This window comes from Anolis carolinensis, chromosome 2 (genome assembly GCF_035594765.1).
Source record: "Anolis carolinensis isolate JA03-04 chromosome 2, rAnoCar3.1.pri, whole genome shotgun sequence".
Lineage (NCBI taxonomy): Eukaryota > Metazoa > Chordata > Lepidosauria > Squamata > Dactyloidae > Anolis > Anolis carolinensis.
In genome coordinates, this window is record NC_085842.1 from 70,013,341 (window position 1) to 70,032,904 (window position 19,564).

Consider the following 19,564-nt stretch of genomic DNA (forward strand, 5'->3'; position numbering starts at 1 on the left):
AGAGACACCTTTATTGGGGGGCCCAGAAGCCACAAAAAGGCACCATGCCAAATTTCAAGGCTCACTGGCAGCTTCACCACTCACAGATGGTTACAAAAATCATGCAAAGGAAGCAGGTTGTTGTTGATAGTCATAAAAACCTACAGATCTGCTTCTTATGATTTTGGATGTTACAGTAAGAGGTGTTTTATGCAGGAAGAAAGCTGAATCACAATGGTTGACAGGGAGAAAGATTCTAACAGAAGCATGTAAAAGGTCAGTTTTTCATTGCAGCCATGAGGTCTTTGCTCTTCATATCTGAACGGACTCTGTCCAGTGAATCCCAAAAGTCCCTACATTGGCATTAATTTCTTTGCAAAAAGAACTCATGTTTACAGGCAAGCATGTCAACAGAAGTCAATTTAAATCTCTGTACTTTCTCTTTCAGATAACAGGCAGCACAACACAGAGACTGTGTGTAGAATGATCTTGGCTTGTAAAGGAAAAAGAATCCAGGATCCTATTCAGATGATATATTAAACAAATGCTTCCAACACTCACACTACCAGGGCTAAGCAAAGAGGAAACAAACAGACTGCATGAACTCCATGTGTTTGTGAAAAAACTTCTCTGTTTATCATTCTGTGCCAAAAAGAAGTGTTACGTGACTGGGGGATTTACATTAGCAAAATAATCCAGCTATAACTTAGACTACTTCCTCTAGTGCCACATCTACTCATAATACAAAGCACGGATGGCTACATATTTCACCTGCCAAAATTCAGGATGCAAACATTTTCCCCTCCTTCTCCCTGGAGCCTCCACCTGCTCCTCAGCTGAGCACAGTCATGACTGAGATCAGCAGTGAAGGGGTGGATCATGGGTACTACATTGAAAAGGCAACATAAAATGACTTTCTCTTCTGAGTTGCCAAGGCACCACTGCTGCAGTTCCCTATTGAGTGGGTATAAGTGTTTGTGTGTTAAATAAGCTTCTGATTATGTTTACATAGCCAGATGCATAATGAGTATATCATCCAATGAGAACTGAGGACCTCTACTAACTTTAGCAAATACTTCTATAATCTCACTTTACTACTACAAAATATCCGGGGGGGGGGGGCATGGCAATTTTATAATGTCTGGGGGGGGGGGTGAACAATGGCCACCAACTTAAATAGCAGAATAGTGGAATGACAATTTGCATGGAACCTGTGTTGGCACGCATGAGCCTTTGGGAAAACTATGGTGTCTGGCTTTACTCGGGGGCTATCTGTATACCTTCTGTTAAGATTGAGACCCTTAACATACAGAAGCACTTTTGGCAAGGTGAAAAGATAACCAAATGAGTTTACTCAAAACAAAATGAATAAAGGGCTTACTCCACCCTGAACTGTTATAAAATAGCTTAAAACAATACATTACAAAAGGAGATTTTGCTGGTTGCAGTCATATCTGTGGAGTTTTTGAAAGTCCTCTCTCTCTGATGCAAAGCAATGGCTCACAAGCTGGACCCCAAAGGCAGTCTCAATCTTCTTTCTTTGTGAAGCCTAAGCTGGTCAAAGGCTTCTGTTGTCTCTGGGACTAGTGGTATAAGAATACTGCTGAATACAGTGTTTACTACTAAGGATGCCTTCTTTTGAACTTCTAGGCCCAGGATTTCCAGACAATGTCCAGGTATCTAAATACTATAGCTCTGCCGCAAAAAGAAAAGAAGTCTAGCAAGAGGACTCTGTACAGACAAATGGACTAAACCAACTAAGGCTGGCCTCTAGGGGGTTTTTTATGCTCCACCCAAAAACTAGTGCAAATGGAGGCATCTACACCATTGGGAAAACCTAAACGGGGAACTAAAGCAAAGGAGAGGAAAAAGCAGAGCCAAGACTTCACAGAACCACAGTATAAAGGAGAGCCTTTTAAAAGATTTCTCTCCTTTGACTGGGTCTTGATAAAAACCACAATACACAAATAGACACCATCCATCTAGCTAGATTCTTTATCCTGATATCTCTTAGTGAACTCATGTCACATTTTTATGCTTCTAATCAAGTATGCTGGCCCAATATCGTGGTGACATCTGCTGTACTCAGATGTTAATATACCTGCAGTACATATATTACATTCTGATTTATAAATAATTTATCAAAAGCCTTAAGTAATTAAGTGGGAGATTTATTTCTAATTATGCTATAGTGACAGGCTGCTAAAGACAATGCTCAGATCAGGTAACCCAGTTACCTATTGAAATTTGGGAGCCTGCTATGTATTACAGTCAACTAACCATTGATTGAACTACATCAAGAGCTCTCACAGGGCTTGCTAAAAGTGTGAACAGCTGCAGCAGTTAGCATAAGCAAATACTCATCTTTTGGCCCAGACATAGCTTCAATGCATATGTTGAGCAATAAAAAAACAACAGCACACTAAAAATGATGATATATGAATATACTTACCTTGTGTTCTGTGCCTTTTGGACATAACATATTTCTGTCTCTTTTTTAATAAATCTCACTTTCTTGTATGCATATTATAAATTTATTTTAAAGCATATTAATATGAAACCCTGTGCTATCACTCTATCAGTTTCCACATTGTATGTTCTAAAAGTAAATTTAGAAGGAAGAGCAGAGAAAAACAATTCATTCAGGTGGAATTCATGCGAGATTCCCTGTTGTAGGACTTAGTGTAGCCTAATTGGTTTGGGGTGGTCTTATAGTTAATAAAGTACAGAAATCCCAAAGACTTTCAAATATCCAGACTTCATATAGTTGGCATTCATTCCTGGTTTTCCTCTTTGTATGAGAAAACCAGGTTAACTGAAATCAATGCAGAACATGACTTCTTAAGAAAATATACCACATGTCACCATGAAATAGTCACACTTTTTATCCCCTTTTTTGGATGAAAAGGGGGAGATGTGACTATTACATAGTGAAAAAAAATCCAGCTACCTTTCTTTGGTGCTACGTGGTGTCACTTGGCTGTCAAAAGGGCATGGGGGAGTTGCACCCTTCATTCATTTGCCCGGTCGAGTGAATTAAGGGTGCAACTATTATGCGAGGAATACTAAAATTCCAATTTTGCCACCCCAAAAATGGGGGTACAACTATTATGTAATTGCTACTATTATGCAAGAACATATGGTATACTCACAAGATATACTGAGCGTAGTGATTTTAGTGGTTGACTCTGACCCAGGAGACCAGGGTTCAAATCCCCACTCAGCAATGGAAGCTCTATGGGTGACTTTGGGCAAGTAACATAAAGAAAAAGGCAATGGCAAACCTCTTCTTATCCAATCTTGGCAAGAAAACCCCATAATAGGTTCACTTTAATGTTATCATAACTACTTGAAAACACAAAACAACAAATAGTGATCATACAAGAAAGCTTTTTCCTTTTTTTCTGACATACCTTCAAGTGTTTCATGTATTTAAGAGAAAAAGAAGCAGGTTCTGTTCTGTTGGGATTGGGTATTCCCTTGTAATGTATTTTAGAATAATTTCTCTCTAGGTGGAATCAGCATGGTACAATGTTCATCTGAGATTCTGACATTTAATCAGCATAACCCGGTGCTTTCTTCTAAGACACAGACTTCTTAATATTTATAGTTTTTCTTTGGTAGTACTCTATCTGCTAAAATATCTGTAGTGGTCTCTTTTCCTCCTAATCTCTGCTTCTGTGGTTTGTCATGTCACAAGAAGGGCAAACAGTTCTTTCATGTTTAAGATTTCAGAGGAGTGATGATCCAGAAGTATCCATTTAATGATCAAAGGGGGATAATCCATCATAAATGAAATGCTCCTTCATTCTTTCCAATTCATTCCAGTGACATATGCACATGATTGTGCAGAAGACTGTTTGCCGGATCAACACCTGAAATATTTTCTGCAGCCTTAACATAAAAGTGAATCTCAATGTCTGCTATCTAACTTTGAAAAGCATTGCATACTACTGTGTATATTTTCTTCAATTATGATATTACTTCCTTCAGAAGTGTTGACACCATAAGAATTTGTAGCACCAGATGGTTGGCTTTTGCTTCCTTAAAAACAAAGACTGAGAATACATGACACAATTTGGCTATATTTAATTTGTTGAAAGTATGTGGCCTGCATACCCTAGGCCTCATCTGAAATTAAAGGCTAAGCATGGTCAGCCCCAGTTAGTACTTTGATGGGAGAGCACTAAGCAGTATCAGCTGATGTAGGCTATATTTCAGAAAAAGGAACTGGCAAACCCTATGAAATTCATGGAGTCACCATAATTTAACAGATGAGTGGAAGGTACATACACACAAACCTTTATGGAACTCCAGACTTCTGATTTTGCTTAACCACTTCAATTTTAAATGTCCAAATGTGAGCACCATTCATATGATTCTCAGATATAGTTCAATTTTATAGGTGGTATTTAAATACTCTCGTTGTTGTATGCTTTCAAGTCACTTTTGACAAGGTTTTCATTGGCAAGATTTGTTCAGAAAGAGTTTGCCTTTGCCTTCCTTTGAAAAAATGAGATATGCCCAATGAAATGAAATTATAAGACAATCAATATTTTGCTTTGCTGAATATCTGTTTTGATGAAGTAATTTGCTATGAATATGATTCACCACCAAATACTGTAAATATTATATGAGCCCAGTGTGCTTTCTCTGATCTGTAGTGACATCTGCATGTTAAAAGCAGTCACCACTGCCAGGCGAACTACAGGATGACAAGATATGAAGCTACTGTTGAAAATGCCCTTCAAAGACATTTCTTATCGCTGCACAGCATGGGATGGGCTATGAATTGGTAGTTAGATGAGTGATGTGCAGATCATTCAGATTTCTAATGTTCTTTAAAATATTTATATCCAGCCCCTTATCCAAAGAGCTCAAAGGAGCTTACAATAAAATACATTTAAAATAATCAATATTAAGAATAATATTAAAAAAACTAAAAATATATGAAATCATTTATCAGTGAAAACTACACAATTTAAACCCAAAGCAATGTAAAATAATGCTGGCCATAGCACATGTGCAAACTGGATATAATCAATTAGATACAGAAGTTTAAATAAAAATCCATGTTTTGACATAGTGCTGGAGTGACCCCAGCATTGGTGGCAATTGAGCCTCCAAGGGGAGAGTATGCCATAATTGGAGTGCTTCTACAGAATTGGAGTGGGAAACAGAAGAGGATCTCACAAACAGACTTCAAATTGCAGGCAGGCATTTACAGAAACAGCAGTAATAAACTGACTCTTTCTGCCCCAAACAATCTTCTTGAAATGAATGCTTGAGATAACCATGAGGAAATTGGTATGTAAACTCTTATTCTGTTCTGGAACTGAAAACACATTCCTAAACTCATAATTCTTTTATTTGTTTTAAACCACAATCTATTGAACAATCTAGTAAAAAGCAAAGTACGGTACATCCCACAAGGTCTAAAATCCACCTGCTCCTTGTATAAGTTAGTTTAGGGTTAGGATTTACCTTTAAGCATCTAATCTAAAACTTGTGCGCCAGCTGCGACCATACCTCGAGAAGTCTGATTTGGCCATGGTGGTCCATGCCTTAGTTACATCCAGACTGGATTACTGCAATGCTCTCTACGTGGGGCTGCCCCTGAAGACGGCCCGGAAACTCCAACTGGTTCAAAGATCGGCAGCCAGATTTCTAACGGGAGCCAGCTATAGGGAGCACACAATGCCCCTATTAAAGCAGCTCCACTGGCTGCCGATAAACTGCCGGGCCCAATTCAAGGTGCAGGTTTTGACCTATAAAGCCCTATACTGCTTGGGCCTTACCTATCTCCGTGATCGCATCTCCTCCTATGAGCCAGTGCTGACCTTGAGATCATCCGGGGAGGCTTTTCTCGCGCTCCCACCACCGTCTCAAGTGCGGCTGGTGGGGACGAGGGAACGAGCCTTCTCGGCAGTGGTCCCCCAGCTCTGGAATGCATTGCCAAAAGAGATCAGGCAATCCCCTACATTATCCAATTTCCATAAGGAACTGAAGACCTGGTGGTGTCGGCAGGTTTTTGAGTAATTACATTGGACTACCGCCGATTTCTGAGCCTGAATATATTGCACAAGATTTCCCTAGCCTAAAATGATACATTTTAATATATTGGGTTTATGGTTCCCATCCCCTTGATCTGGTCATGTAAGTGTGATTTATTGTTATAATTGTATTATTTTACCTTGTTTAATAATGTGTATTATGTTGTTATGTAATGTTTGTGTTGCTTTTATGACTGTAAACCACCCTGAGTCTCTTCCAGGAGATAGGGCGGTATATAAATAAAGTATTATTATTATTATTATTATTATTACAGTAGAGTCTCACTTATCCAACACTCACTTATCCAACGTTCTGGATTATCCAACGCATTTTTGTAGTCAATGTTTTCAATATATCATGATATTTTTGGTGCTAAATTCATAAATACAGTAATTACTACATAGCATTACTGCGTATTGAACTACTTTTTCTGTCAAATTTGTTGTATAACATGATGTTTTGGTGCTTCATTTGTAAAATCATAACCTAATTTGATGTTTAATAGGCTTTTCCTTAATGCTTCCTTATTATCCAACATATTCGCTTATCCAACATTCTGCCGGCCCTTTTATGTTGGATAAGTGAGACTCTACTGTATTATTATTATTAATCTGGTCAAGTCAAGTTAACTATTTGTATCCTGTCCAATCTCCCCTTAGGGACTTGGGACGGCTAACAACATGAATGGCAGCCATTCGATACCACACAAATCTAGTTGCTTGACTGGTGATTAGGATAATGTTTATACTTCTGCAAATGTTTATAACCTGTTCAGAAATTCTTTCAACCACCTCATATGCATGAAAGCCAAATCGTCTGCTAGTCTCCTCCTGGTGTGCATGTTATGCTTCTGCTCTTGAACTTCTTGCACAAAAGTAACTTGTTGTTGTTGTTTTCTTTTTGCTAAATAACTTTACTGTCCTGAAATTTGGGGCTGTATCAGGAGTCTGGAGAAGGTTGTAATCCCACTGCTATCTGAAACTGGTGACAGATAGAGCAAAATAAAAGGCAACATAGTAAGACATATGTCTATATAAAAAATTGAAATGCAATTCAATCCCATTGATTACCCATGTCCTTATACTTCTTATGAAACTGGTAAACAGTTACTGATATATGTTGTAAATGTTGTAACCTTATGAAGCTAAACAGAACTGCTGGTACACAACTCAAATTTCTGTTTGTTCATTTCTATCTTTAGACTGCTTTTCATCTTCTAACTGCTTTGAAGTTTATGGTGATGCCTGCTACTCAGGGTCATAATATGTAAGTAATCTATTTTGGACAGTCAATATAAATGATAGGAATTAAATTGTTTGCCTGATATAATAGGTTTTAAATATTGTTTGGGATGATTAAAATAATGCTACATTAGAAAGAAAATCATATTTTTGCTATAGTATTCACAATTTCTGATGACCGAGCCCTTTCCATTGTCAAAAGATAAGAATCCACCAAGTTATTTTGCATTTAAACAGCGAGTTCCTTTTTGTCATTTAAGGGGGCATAGTGTGCCATTTTTTTGCCTTTGGGGGGGGGGGGTATGTCACTGCTTTCAACATTATGAATTTTTTCCTGATAGTAGACTAAACCACAATGTACAGTAACATCTGACCTTGTACTTGGCCCTTAAGTTAATTTTTAAGGGTCATCCACCCATATCTGTAAGAAACCAAAAGGGCCACTGTCCAACCTGCTTCCAAGCAGGATCACACAATCAAAGCACACTGGAAAAGGTGGCCACCCAGCCTCTGCTTAAAAACCTCCAGAGAAAGAGACTCCACCACACTCTCAGAAGGCAGCATATTCCACTACCAAGCAGATCTTACCTTCAGGAGGGACTTCCTAATGTTTAGGTGGAATCTCTTTCCTTGTAGTTTGAAGCCATTATTCCATGTCCTGGAGCAGCAGAAAATAAGCTTGCTCTTCGTTCTAGTGCATTTAATTTCCCTGTGACCTCAAACACAGAAAATTGCTGGCTCTAAGGAACCTGTTTTTTTCAGAGTGGTCTCTGGAATGAGTGGACTGCAAAATTGCAGGAAAGTTTGCAAACTACTCTTCTCGGCACACCTTCAACTTTGAAGATATCTCAGAAGGCCATCACTGGAGGAAAAGCTGATTAGATCCAGCAGCCTTCTTTATGCAAAAACATAAAGGAGTCTGCCTTCCTTCACAGTGCCACACAAACCAGGGAGATATGCACCAAGTAACAATGTAGTCATAGAGTATATCTTACTCTTGTCTTCAACCCTTCTCCAGCCAGACCTGAGATGATCAAATTCAAGAAGCCAGCTACATGAAGATAGATGAGTAGAACCTATAAGGCACCCAGCCCTAGACTATGGGTAGGACTACACTGACACTACAATCCAGCTTGGAACTGGTTCAAAAGGAAACATTTTCTCCGTGGGGTAATTTGATTGACAGGTCTAGAACCGGCTAAGAAGGGGATTACATTGAGTGTAGGAATGTGATTTGAGGCTAGTTCATATCCTCATCCTCATCTTCATCATTTGGGCTCGGCTGTGGCGCAGGCTGGTGAGCAGCCTGCAGCAATAAATCACTCTGACCAGGAGGTCATGAGTTCAAGGCCAGCCCATAGCGGGGTGAGCACCCGTCAATTAAAAAAAAATAGCCCCTGCTCGTTGCTGACCTAGCAACCCAAAAGATAGTTGCATCTATTAAGTAGGAAATAAGATACCACTTATAAAGTGGGGAGGCAAATTTAACTAATTTACGACGTTGGAATGAGGAAATGCCGTCACAGTGGATGATGAAGCAGCTGCTCCCCCTGTGGCCAGAATCGAACATCCCCTCAGGAGAAGGTTAAATTGCCTCTGTGTCTGTCTCTGTCTCGGTTCTATGTGTATATGGGCATTGAATGTTTGCCCTATATGTATATAATGTGATCCGCCCTGAGTCCCCTTCAGGGTGAGAAGGGTGGAATATAAATACTGTAAATAAATAAATAAATAAATCATAATCATCATCATCATCAATTGAACACTGAACTTGGCCTTAAACTGCTTTGCAGGGTTTTATTTCATTTCCCAAAGAAATGTGCATCAGCGCACCAGAGGCGTATGGGTTGGGGGGGGAGGGGAGAAGGGAAAGTGACAGTTAAGGGCAGAGATGATCACTTGTCCTCCCAGGGGATCAGTTAACCCCCTGCTGTCCAGCCATGCCCTTGGGGCATTTTTAGCAGTCCCTGTTTGGGATCTTTTACTGTGCTTTAGGAGGAGTGCCTACAATATGCTCTACATTTTGTGTAATTAGTTAATCACACCATGGATCTGGAAAACACAGGGATTGGTTGGCTGAACCTGGACTTTACTTGTACATTTTTAGAGCACCTGTCACCTCTGATGCGCACTGCAGCACATCTCCCCCTTTTTTGGTTTTGAACTACATTATAGTGTCCGTGTAGAAGGCCCTTCATCCTCTGTAAAAATTATTAGCTGGTAACCCCAATGGTACACATTTGGTAATGTGTAAATATGCAAAGGGTTACAGTGTGAATATTTTGTATAAGCCTCTAAAATAGATTTCTTATTGTCTGAACATGTAATAAATAAGTCGAATAGTGAGAATATGTGTTATTCCATATATTATTGGACACCACAGATAAGGATCTGGGGCAATGGGAGTTGTATCTGGAAACATTTGAGGGTCATGTGTTACCCAACATGCTCTAAGGTCAAAGCATCTGACTGCAAAAGGAAGCTTGCAATGCCTTGAGTCATTGTAAATTTAATTATTAAGGTTAAAAGCTTTTAAATGTATTAGCTGATTCAGCTATGCTGGTCCCAAGGATACTAATTAATCTCAGTGTTTTCGGTGGATTGTGTTCAATGGACAGTGTTCTCTGGGCTGAACATTTCAATAGCAATTACTGTCAAATATCCTTCTTCAAGTGAATTCTTATGCAGAGCTACAAAAACATTTGACACAGAGTATTAAAAACCTTAAGGCATAATTTGAATAACTTTAAAAACGTAATGCATAATTTAAATTATCACCGTTAATGAACGCTCCTTATAATAACATGTTAGCTATTCTCAGCATCGGGTACTACACCCATAGCAGGTAATTCTACCGAAGCAGAAGATGATTCATTGTCCTTTTATAAGGCAACTGAAGTAGGAAGTAATTTAATCGCTACTGTTGATTATACTTTACAAGTTGCCTTTTTGCTGAGTGGGATTGCAAGCTCAAAAGAATGTAAATCCATTTACGATCATGCTGATATGTAATTGTGAATAAATAAAATAAAACACTAAATGTCAGCTTTTATGAAAGATCAGATCTCTACCAAACTGAAGGTTTGTATCTGACATCATACAGAGAATATAGAATTGATGCAAAATTCCCTTTAAAGTAAACACAAAGAAAACATATTAAATGTGGCATTTCAGCCTCAGCAATCCAAGAAAATCCTGTATCAGGAAGAACAGCAGGACAGTAAGGTAGTTCACAATGATTTATGATCAACAAAATAGTCCAGGACAGAACAAATGTTATTCACATATGGAAACCTGTTTACAAATACACATGAAGTGTCATGGATTAGTTACTTACCCAGTATAGCACATCAGTCCATCCTTCCATGGTTATACACTGGAATACAGTTAACATTGCATAGCCAAAGTTATCAAAGTTGGTTATGCCACCATTGGGTCCAGGCCAACCGCCCTTACATTCAGTGCCATTAATTGGACACTGACGTCCACTCCCTGAGAATGCACACGGTGCAGGATCTTCTTCAGCTAATATTTCTAAAAGAGGATCAGAAATATTTTAGAATGAGAAGTCCTCAATGCTGAGCTCGGAGAAGGTCTACTGTTCACAACCATGTGCAACAATCACTTATGTTCAATGAATGAACATTAAGCTGAGGAAACTAAGAGTCAGTTCACAGAGGCAATCTTTCCTACTTTCAAGCAGACATGGCCCTCCATTGGACACAGATGTGCAAAAAAATCACAAAAGGCAATGTTCAAATGGCCTGGGTGATACATAAATGCAATCACAGAAATTTCCATGATTATTACAGGTTGGAATAAATTTAGAAATTGTCACTCTGTTTTTCTGTTTACTGGATATATAATCCTTAGAGGTCCAGAATTCAATACTGATTGTGATTGTTTAAAAGGATATAGTTAGTTATTCCTCTGTTAAATTACAAAAGAAAATCTCAGTGTCAATTTCAACCCTTAAAATTAATATTTTTTTCCAAATTGTATAGTAAGCATTGTATAATTTTTTAAAAAAACTAGTAAGGTATGACCTTTACTAGCGACCATCTATAGAGCCCATTTTGCGAGTTACAGTCAATCATACATCTATTTTTTTCTCCTTTTCAGTTATGAACAAAATTAGCCCTGACTAATGCTCTATTTTCAATAAAGATCAAAAGGAAAACCAATATTTTAAATGCTTGAGTGCTCCCCTATACACTGTTTACTTAATATGGAAGAAAACAGGTTTTAGTTGAAATTAACAATGCCTCCACTTACCTGTAGCATCAAAAAAACATGCTTTGTGCATTTTTCCAATAAAAAGTTCCAATCCTATAATAGCATAGATTATGATCACAAATAATACCAAAAGGGCAATATGGAGCAAGGGAACCATGGCTTTTATAATGGAGTTCAGGACAACCTGTAAACCTGTAAAACACACCAAAAAAAGCATTCAGGTGATTATTGTACTGTTTTGTAGACTCGTATCATTAGAAACAACAAAAGGATATGTCAAATTTCATCATTATAATTAAATACTTTGGTAAGCTTGGCATAAAATCTTGACAAAAAACCTGAAAAGTTCTTACAGCTGCATGTTCTATTTCAAAAGTCTAGCTCTAGGAATGCGTCTACATGGTCAAATTAATGCAGTTTGACACCACCTTAATTGTAATGGCTCAGTGGTATGGAATCACAGGAATTCCAGTTTTACAACTTCAGCCTTCTCTGCTAAAGAATGCTGCTGCCTCACCAAACTACAGCTCCCATGATTCCATAAAATTGAGCTATGGCAGTTGCAGTGGGGTCAAAATGTATTAATTTTACAGTGTAGGTGCATCCTAAGGGTCTGAAGAAAGGTTCCTTGAGAATACCAACACTTGCAGAGGCCTGTTTTACAAAAAGAGAGTTTTCTTCAGTATTGTTCCTAGACCATGGAGTATTTCTCTCAAAGATGGAATCCATTCCCATCCTCACTACTCCGAGAATGCCTGCCACAGATGTGGGTGAAACATCAGGAGAGAAAGCTTTTGGGGCATGGCCTACTCACAGCAACCCAGTGATTCTGGTCATGAAAGCCTTCGAAAATACTCTTAGGATGGACATAAAGATACATTCCTTCAGATTCACCTTTCAAATTACTTTGATATCTCTTGATTATCATTCTGCTTTGTATGGTTTTGATGTACAAATTATTTTAGTTGTTTAATTTATAGATATCTGAGCATTACAACTATATATTTTAAGTGGAAAGGCAGGATAGAGTTGTAATACATAATATGGAACAAATGGGGTGATAGCTATGGGAGGGGGAGGCAAAACGACTACCCTTCAAATAAAAAAAATTATGCCCTACACTTCAAATTAAAAAAAAATCTGTCCCCTAAATAAAAATTACCTTAGTTCCCAAATTCCCAGCACTGCAGTGATTTATATCTAAGTGCTGATTTGGAGTTTTAGGATTTTAAGCATTCAAAGCAAAGGAACAGGGAAAGGTACCAAGGGAATGCAAACACAGCAAATAAATGAATCCTAGGTGTGAATGACAAGCCTGAGGGTGGAGAACTTATAGCTTTTTCACTGCTATACCCTTGAATTGTTTCTCCGCCTTTGAAAAAAAATGTACCAGCAATTGTTTGCTGCCTGGCAGACTATGGAAAATCACTGTCGGTCCAAATAACAGTATAGTAGAATCTCAGTTATCCAAGCTAAACTGGCCAGCAGAACCTTGGATAAGCCAACATCTTGGATAATAAGGAGGGATTAAGGAAAAGCCTATTAAACATCAAATTAGGTTATGATTTTACAAATTAAGCACCAAAACATCATGTTATACAACAAATTTGACAGAAAAAATAGTTCAATACGCAATAATGTTATGTTGTAATTACTGTATTTACGAATTTAGACCCAAAATATCATGATATATTGAAAACATTGACTACAAAAATGCCTTGGATAATCCAGAACCTTGGATAAGCGAGTCTTGGATAAGTGAGACTCTGCTGTACCAGTATAAAGCCGCTTCTTATTCTGCTACAAGACAGAAAGGCTCAGGCCTGGTGCTGCTAGTCCAGAACTTTGGTATTACAGGCACTAGATAAGCTATGGAGGTGGAAAATGAAATGCACCCCTTCATTCTTTTTTTATTGGTTCTCTATAGGTCTGCACATGAGTACACCTACCCTGTACAATTAATGCAGTTTGACACCACTTTAACTTTCATTCCTCAATGCTATGGAATCCTGGGAATTGTAATTTGGTGATGCTCCAGTACTCTTTGGCAGAGAAGGCTAAAGACCTTGTAAAACTTCAAGGTTTTCATAGCATTGAGTCATGGCAATTAAAGTGGCATCCAACTGCATCAATTCTACAGTGTGAATGCACCTGATGACTAGTTACAGACTTGAATAGGTTTGTGTCTTCTTTCCCCCAGCTTCGTCTTCAACTACCACACACAATGACTATATAACCTATAAGGTCACGGGTTTTCATCAAATCGTTTTGTGAAGGTTTAACATTTCTAAAAACCTAAAATAAAAACAAAAGTAGATTATATTTCTGTGGGTGTTGTGGCTTCATCTCACTTTCAAATTACAGTAGTCTCGCTTATCCAACGTCCTGGATTATCCAACGCAGTCAGCCTCCTGCCCGAATCCACAGCTGTTTCTCTAAGCAGCAAGGACTGAACTTTTTACGGATTTAACTTCCAACAATGTTGTTACTATAAGCTCTTTTTATGTAATTCTATCTTTATTTGTAGTCAATTTTTTAGTAGTCAATGTTTTCAATACATTGCAATGTTTTGGTGCTGAATTCATAAATACAGTAATTACTACATAACGTTACCATGTATTGAACTGCTTTTTCTGTCAATTTGTTGTAAAACATGATGTTTTGGTGCTTAATTTGTAAAATCATAACGTAATTTGACTCTTAATAGTGTTTTTCCTAATCTCTCCTTATTATCCAATATTTTCACTTATCCAACATTCTGCCAGCCCATTTATGTTGGATAAGTGTGATTCTACTGTAATAGGAACTCAACCATCTGATTTAAAGGGAATTATCCTAGAAAGTCATTACACAGCACACACATAAAATGTGAGAGGATGGTAAGCATTTGTCCCCATTTTAAAATAACTGGAAGCATTAAATAAAAGACTTTGAAAGCACATTAGATATAACCCAGAGGTTTAAAAAAATTCTTCATAAACAATAACTCCTCTAGAGTTTTTTGTTCTTTTTTATAATCAAAATATCTTTTCATTTTGCTTTTTTAAAAAAGCCCATTACTTGCTAGGACTGAAAGAAATGGACCTAAAAAAATCAGGGCTCTTCCACACAGCCATATAACCCAGAATATTAAGGCAGAAAATCCCACAGTACTATCTGCTTTGAACTGGGTTATCTGAATCAACACTGCCATATATTCCAGTTCAAAGCAGAAAATGTGGGATTTTATTCAGCTGTGTGTAAGGGGCCTTAGAGATAATGATTTGTTGAGAGTGAAAACATTGCATCTGACCCAAAGCTCTTCTCTCCACTCGTGGCATATTTCCCACAGTTGCTTGATCCTCCATTGAAGTAATTTTGCTAAATCTGTAGCAATTACCACCATTTCCATGGCAACAGATTATGGTCTAATAAACACAGCATTATGACCTTGCTTCTGGATCAAATGTTATAAGCAAGAGATAAGAGGGAGAGAGAGGCTTCATTCAATCCAAAACATCTTTCTCCCTCCCCCAACAAACAGCAATGAATGACAACAAAACGGGAAGGATTAAAAGCAAATCCACATGTCATTTTGTTGAACTGCTTGTTTTTATAGCTTTTCCAGGTTTGGTGATCCAACCTTTATTTTCTATAGCTATAGTTTGCACTATATTATTCAGAGTCCTCGGGAGTCATCAGAAGTCATCAGAAGTTTACTGCAAAGGCATCACATGTGATGTATCACTCTGTTTTTATTTTCCAATAAACAAAGCAAATAGTGTGAGGTGTATTCTGCAGTTCAAGGTATGTTCATGCAGGATAAGGTCTGTACCCAACAGAATGAATAGTGGTTATATAGGCCCCTTCCACACAGCTGAATAAATCCCACATTTCTGCTTTGAACTGGAGTATATGGCAGTGTGGACTCAGATAACCCAGTTGTGGGATTTTCTGCCTTGATATTCTGGGTTATATGGCTGTATGAATGGGCCCATACTCTCTGATTTACCTCGATACATGGGAGTATAGCTATTAGAAACTGTGCCTTCTTGAGAAAATTTCCAAATTTCCAGCATGGCTGAGAGAAAAACACTCAAAATCACCTACACTTAGAATTCTTTCAAATTCTATGTTCAAATTATCCTGGTCACTTTGCCTGCTTTTCTTTTGGTGTGTAAATTGTACTTCTAAATGCCCAGTGGCAGTTTTAAGTTTGCATATCGGTTGAAATTTGGGAACTGAAGGGAAATTTTCTAAGAGTGATTCTTATGTGTGTGTGTGTGGGGGGGGGGGGGTGTTGGCGCTAATGCCTTTCTTTTACTTCCTCTTGTCACCCAGTTATGCTGCTGTGGGAATGAAAGGTTTATATTAGCTACCCAGGACTCCATCACAGACCTGGTTCCCATGGTGTAAGAAGCTTGAAAACTCTTGCTCTGAAGAATTCACACTATCCTAATGTTAAAGTTGGGGGCTATATACAAACAGAGAAAAAGCAATTGAAACCACTGGTGATGTGGTCAATTCGGTGATCCAATTCCAGACAAGATCATTCTCAGAAATGTGAGAGCTGAGGAGTTTCTCATATGGGGTTCATCCAAGATCCAAATGAGACATTATGCTAAACATGGGACTATTACCAAACCCAAAAAGTATAAGGACCTTGTCACATGCACCGCTGGAATTGGCCAATCTGTGTGTCCCGATGTTGTCCACCCAGGAGGCATGGGGATCTGTCACTCCGCGTCACGGTTTCCACCCTACCTTATCACATGGGGGAAGCCTCCTTGAGCCAGCTCGGCCCACTTTTCCTTATGGAAAAACGGAGAGCCTCCTGTTGTTCACTGTTGGCAGTTTTCCAGTGGTGAAAGGGTTTGTTTGTTTTTTCCAGTTCGGCCATGGAGCCACCCCGGAAGTACATTTCCGAAGTGTGCTAGGAGCCATTAGGCTTCATGGCTGAACTAATAAAACACCTGTTGCAGTCGCCGAAATCAAGCTCATGTGAAGAGGTCCTTAGTTCCTGCTCTCAGTCCTTCTTGGTAAGAACTAGACAGTGGTTCTTAAACTTTGGTCCTCCAGATGTTTTAGACTTCAGCTCCCAGAAATCCTGATTGTTGGTAAAGCCAACTAGAGCTTCTGGGAGTTGAAGTTCAAAATACCCAGAGGACCAATGTTTGAGAATTACTTAGGCCCCATTTACACAAACCATTTAATACAGCTCCAAGCTAGTACCGTGTTTCCCTGAAAATAAGACAGTGTCTTATATTAATTTTTTCTCCCAAAGATGTGCTAGGTCTTATTTTCAGGGGATGTCTTATTTTTCAATGAAGAAGAATTCACATTTATTGTTGAACAAAAAATGAGCATTTATTATATACTGTACAGTAGTTGTCATCACAAACTAGCATAACCAGACAAACTGTGAATCCTATCAAGAATTTCTTGTTACTACCATTATTTCCACGTACAACTGGTATGTACATTTACCAATCCTGCATGCTCTGGTGTTCTGTTTGGCAGGCACTGAGCATGCTTCCAAACAAAAACTTTGCTAGGTCTTACTTTCAGGGGAGGCCTTATATTTAGCAATTCCGCAAAACTTCTACTAGGTCTTATTTTTTGGGGATGTCTTATTTTCGGGGAAATGGGGTATGAAAATAAAGCAGCTAGACTGCACACACCACAAAAGTGTGCTGCAATCCAATACAAACAAAGTTGTGGAATGGTCCAAACTAGAGCCTTGAATGCATATCACAAACTCTAGTGACTCGGTTCTGCAGAATGCAAATCACTGTGGGGACACGAAGAATTCCACTGCTGCATACAAGGATATTCCAGAGGGAAAAGTTGGGCGGGAGGGGGGGGGGCTGCAGTCTCCTTGTCTGTCTAATACACAAACCAAAACAATTTCTTTCTATGCTATTTGAAACTGACATAAGTGGTCAGGATATATTTTGAAAAAGCATAGACCAGACCCAGCAACAAAATACTGTTTTCATTCATGAAACTAAATAAAGAAAGTGAGAATGACTTACTGGGTACTCCTGATACAAGCCGGAGAGGTCGCAACACACGAAAGGCTCTTAGGGCTTTTACATCAAAACCACCCGGTTTACCACCCGAATGGCTTCCCCCTTCTGCTTCTTTGGTTAATTGTTCCAAAATTACACTAAACAATCTGGGAGACAAGAAGTAAGAGATGTCTCATCTTCCATTCTAGAAAGAAATGTCAAACTTAATCAAATAAAAAATGCATTAAGTTACATTCAAAGGGGGAAATCAGCTTCCAACAGAAGTTGCACATTTATGTATAAGATTATAAAAGGAAATTATTACAATAATTAAATGTTTCACCATTTCAGAAATTGCTCATGGATGCTCACGTGCTTGGTTCCCAAAAGTACTACACATGAACTTTCAGCTGTTACATAAAAGATGACTAACTTCACACTGGCATCATGTAAATGCTGTCACACAATTCCCTGTACATGGCTAAGACATGTTCAGGGCATAATACTACAATAGAAGTCATGTAGCATTATGTACACTTCTCTTAATGGATGTTCACCTCTTCTCATGTAAGCAGCCTGCAAAGACTGCTATAGAGGCTGTGCAGTCAGAAAACTGATTATGCTGAATTTTGTGGGATGGAGAGTGCAATTAATGGGAAAACTTTGGAGTACAGTAGTTTCTATCCAAAACAGTAACCCAAATAAATTTGTTTCAGTTTAACTCTATATTCTAGTCTTAAAGTCTTTGGAAAGAGTTCATTAATAAGTGTCACATAAATGTATTCTGATTCTGATTTGAGGGGGACACATTAAGCTGAATTTACCCAAATTAGTGCTGCTTGTGAAAAGATTACCAAACTATTAACAGGTTTGATATAGGATACTGTGAAAACTTATTTTCAGTCAATTCTAGCCAACAATGATCAATTAATGATACCCTTGGTTCATTTCCTACAATTTTACATCTTTTGTTAAATTGAATTTTCAACAAATTTTAATACTCCTTGTTTACTTTCTTTATCAAATTATATTTTTCACATTTTTGATGGCCATGTGGATTGCCTCAAGCTCCCAGTGCCCTCATTGTGTATTCATATGGAGGTGTATTTTGTTGCAGGTTGTACTTTAGAGTGTACATTACACACGTATTTCTTGTGCAGGAAAAAAAAACTGACACACAAAATAGCCCTAGGTACATGTTCCCAAAATTTGCTTGCTAATGCCCTGGTGGGAAAACAAAAGCAAAGGACTCTTTCACAGATGTTAGAGAACAGGCAAGCACTTGACATCCACACTGAATGCTAGCAAAACTGAAAGGTTTGTTGTTGTAGTAATATGTTCACATAATGCAGAATACAGAAATGTTACATATGATGTCAAAACATTTGTTGCAGTTATATTTTTTTGGAAGATCTAATCAGACTTACCCTACAATTACTATTACAAAATCCAATAAATTCCATCCATTTCTAACATACGCATTGGGATGTAGTAATAATCCATATGCTATAATCTTCAAAAACGTTTCGATTGTAAAAATTATGAGGAAGGCATATTCTACTTTTTCCTGGAAAAAGAAAAGAAGATATTGTTAATGGATCAAATCATTAAAATGTTTATTTACTCAAAACATTTACTTTGGCCCCTACAAGTGCTTGAAGCACAAATAAACATCCACTTAAGTTTATATCTTTATGTTTATATCACAGAAACAAGCTCTGGCCTTGGCATCACAAAGGTATAAACATAGCCTTCAGTATGTTTCAAAGAAACAAACCACTCTTTAGAATGCCATCATGGTTAGACAAGTCACTTTCTCTCTAAAATGGATATAAAATGGAGTTATTAACTGCAAAAAGCATGATTGAAAGTATGGCAAAACAAAGATCATGAACTATATTTCATATTCCATTCATCTTTTTCTGGTTCATGAACCCGACAGTACAAACAATGTCCTATATTCAACCAAACTTTGTTGATTTATGATATTTGGTGAAAAGCAGTATGTCACAACTATAACATCACAGCAGCATTACAATGTTGTTGTTATAATTCTTTAAACAC

General features: G+C 38.0%; 1 protein-coding gene across 22 annotated transcripts in view; it reads right to left on the reverse strand.

Moving 5' to 3' along the window:
- The window catches only part of cacna1d (calcium voltage-gated channel subunit alpha1 D), a 300,008-nt gene that overhangs the window by 175,777 nt on the left and 104,667 nt on the right, over positions 1 to 19,564 (reverse strand). For all 22 annotated transcript variants that reach the window (XR_010002620.1, XM_062969926.1, XM_062969920.1 and 19 more), the window contains exons 4-7: positions 18,928 to 19,067; positions 17,525 to 17,667; positions 11,550 to 11,702; positions 10,612 to 10,808 (exon numbers count right to left, since the gene is read on the reverse strand). Coding sequence is in view for 21 of the 22 variants with exons in the window: in XM_062969926.1 (XP_062825996.1) it covers positions 10,612 to 10,808; positions 11,550 to 11,702; positions 17,525 to 17,667; positions 18,928 to 19,067 (633 nt within the window). In the remaining variant the exon portion in view is untranslated. The remainder of the gene's footprint in view (positions 1 to 10,611; positions 10,809 to 11,549; positions 11,703 to 17,524; positions 17,668 to 18,927; positions 19,068 to 19,564) is intronic.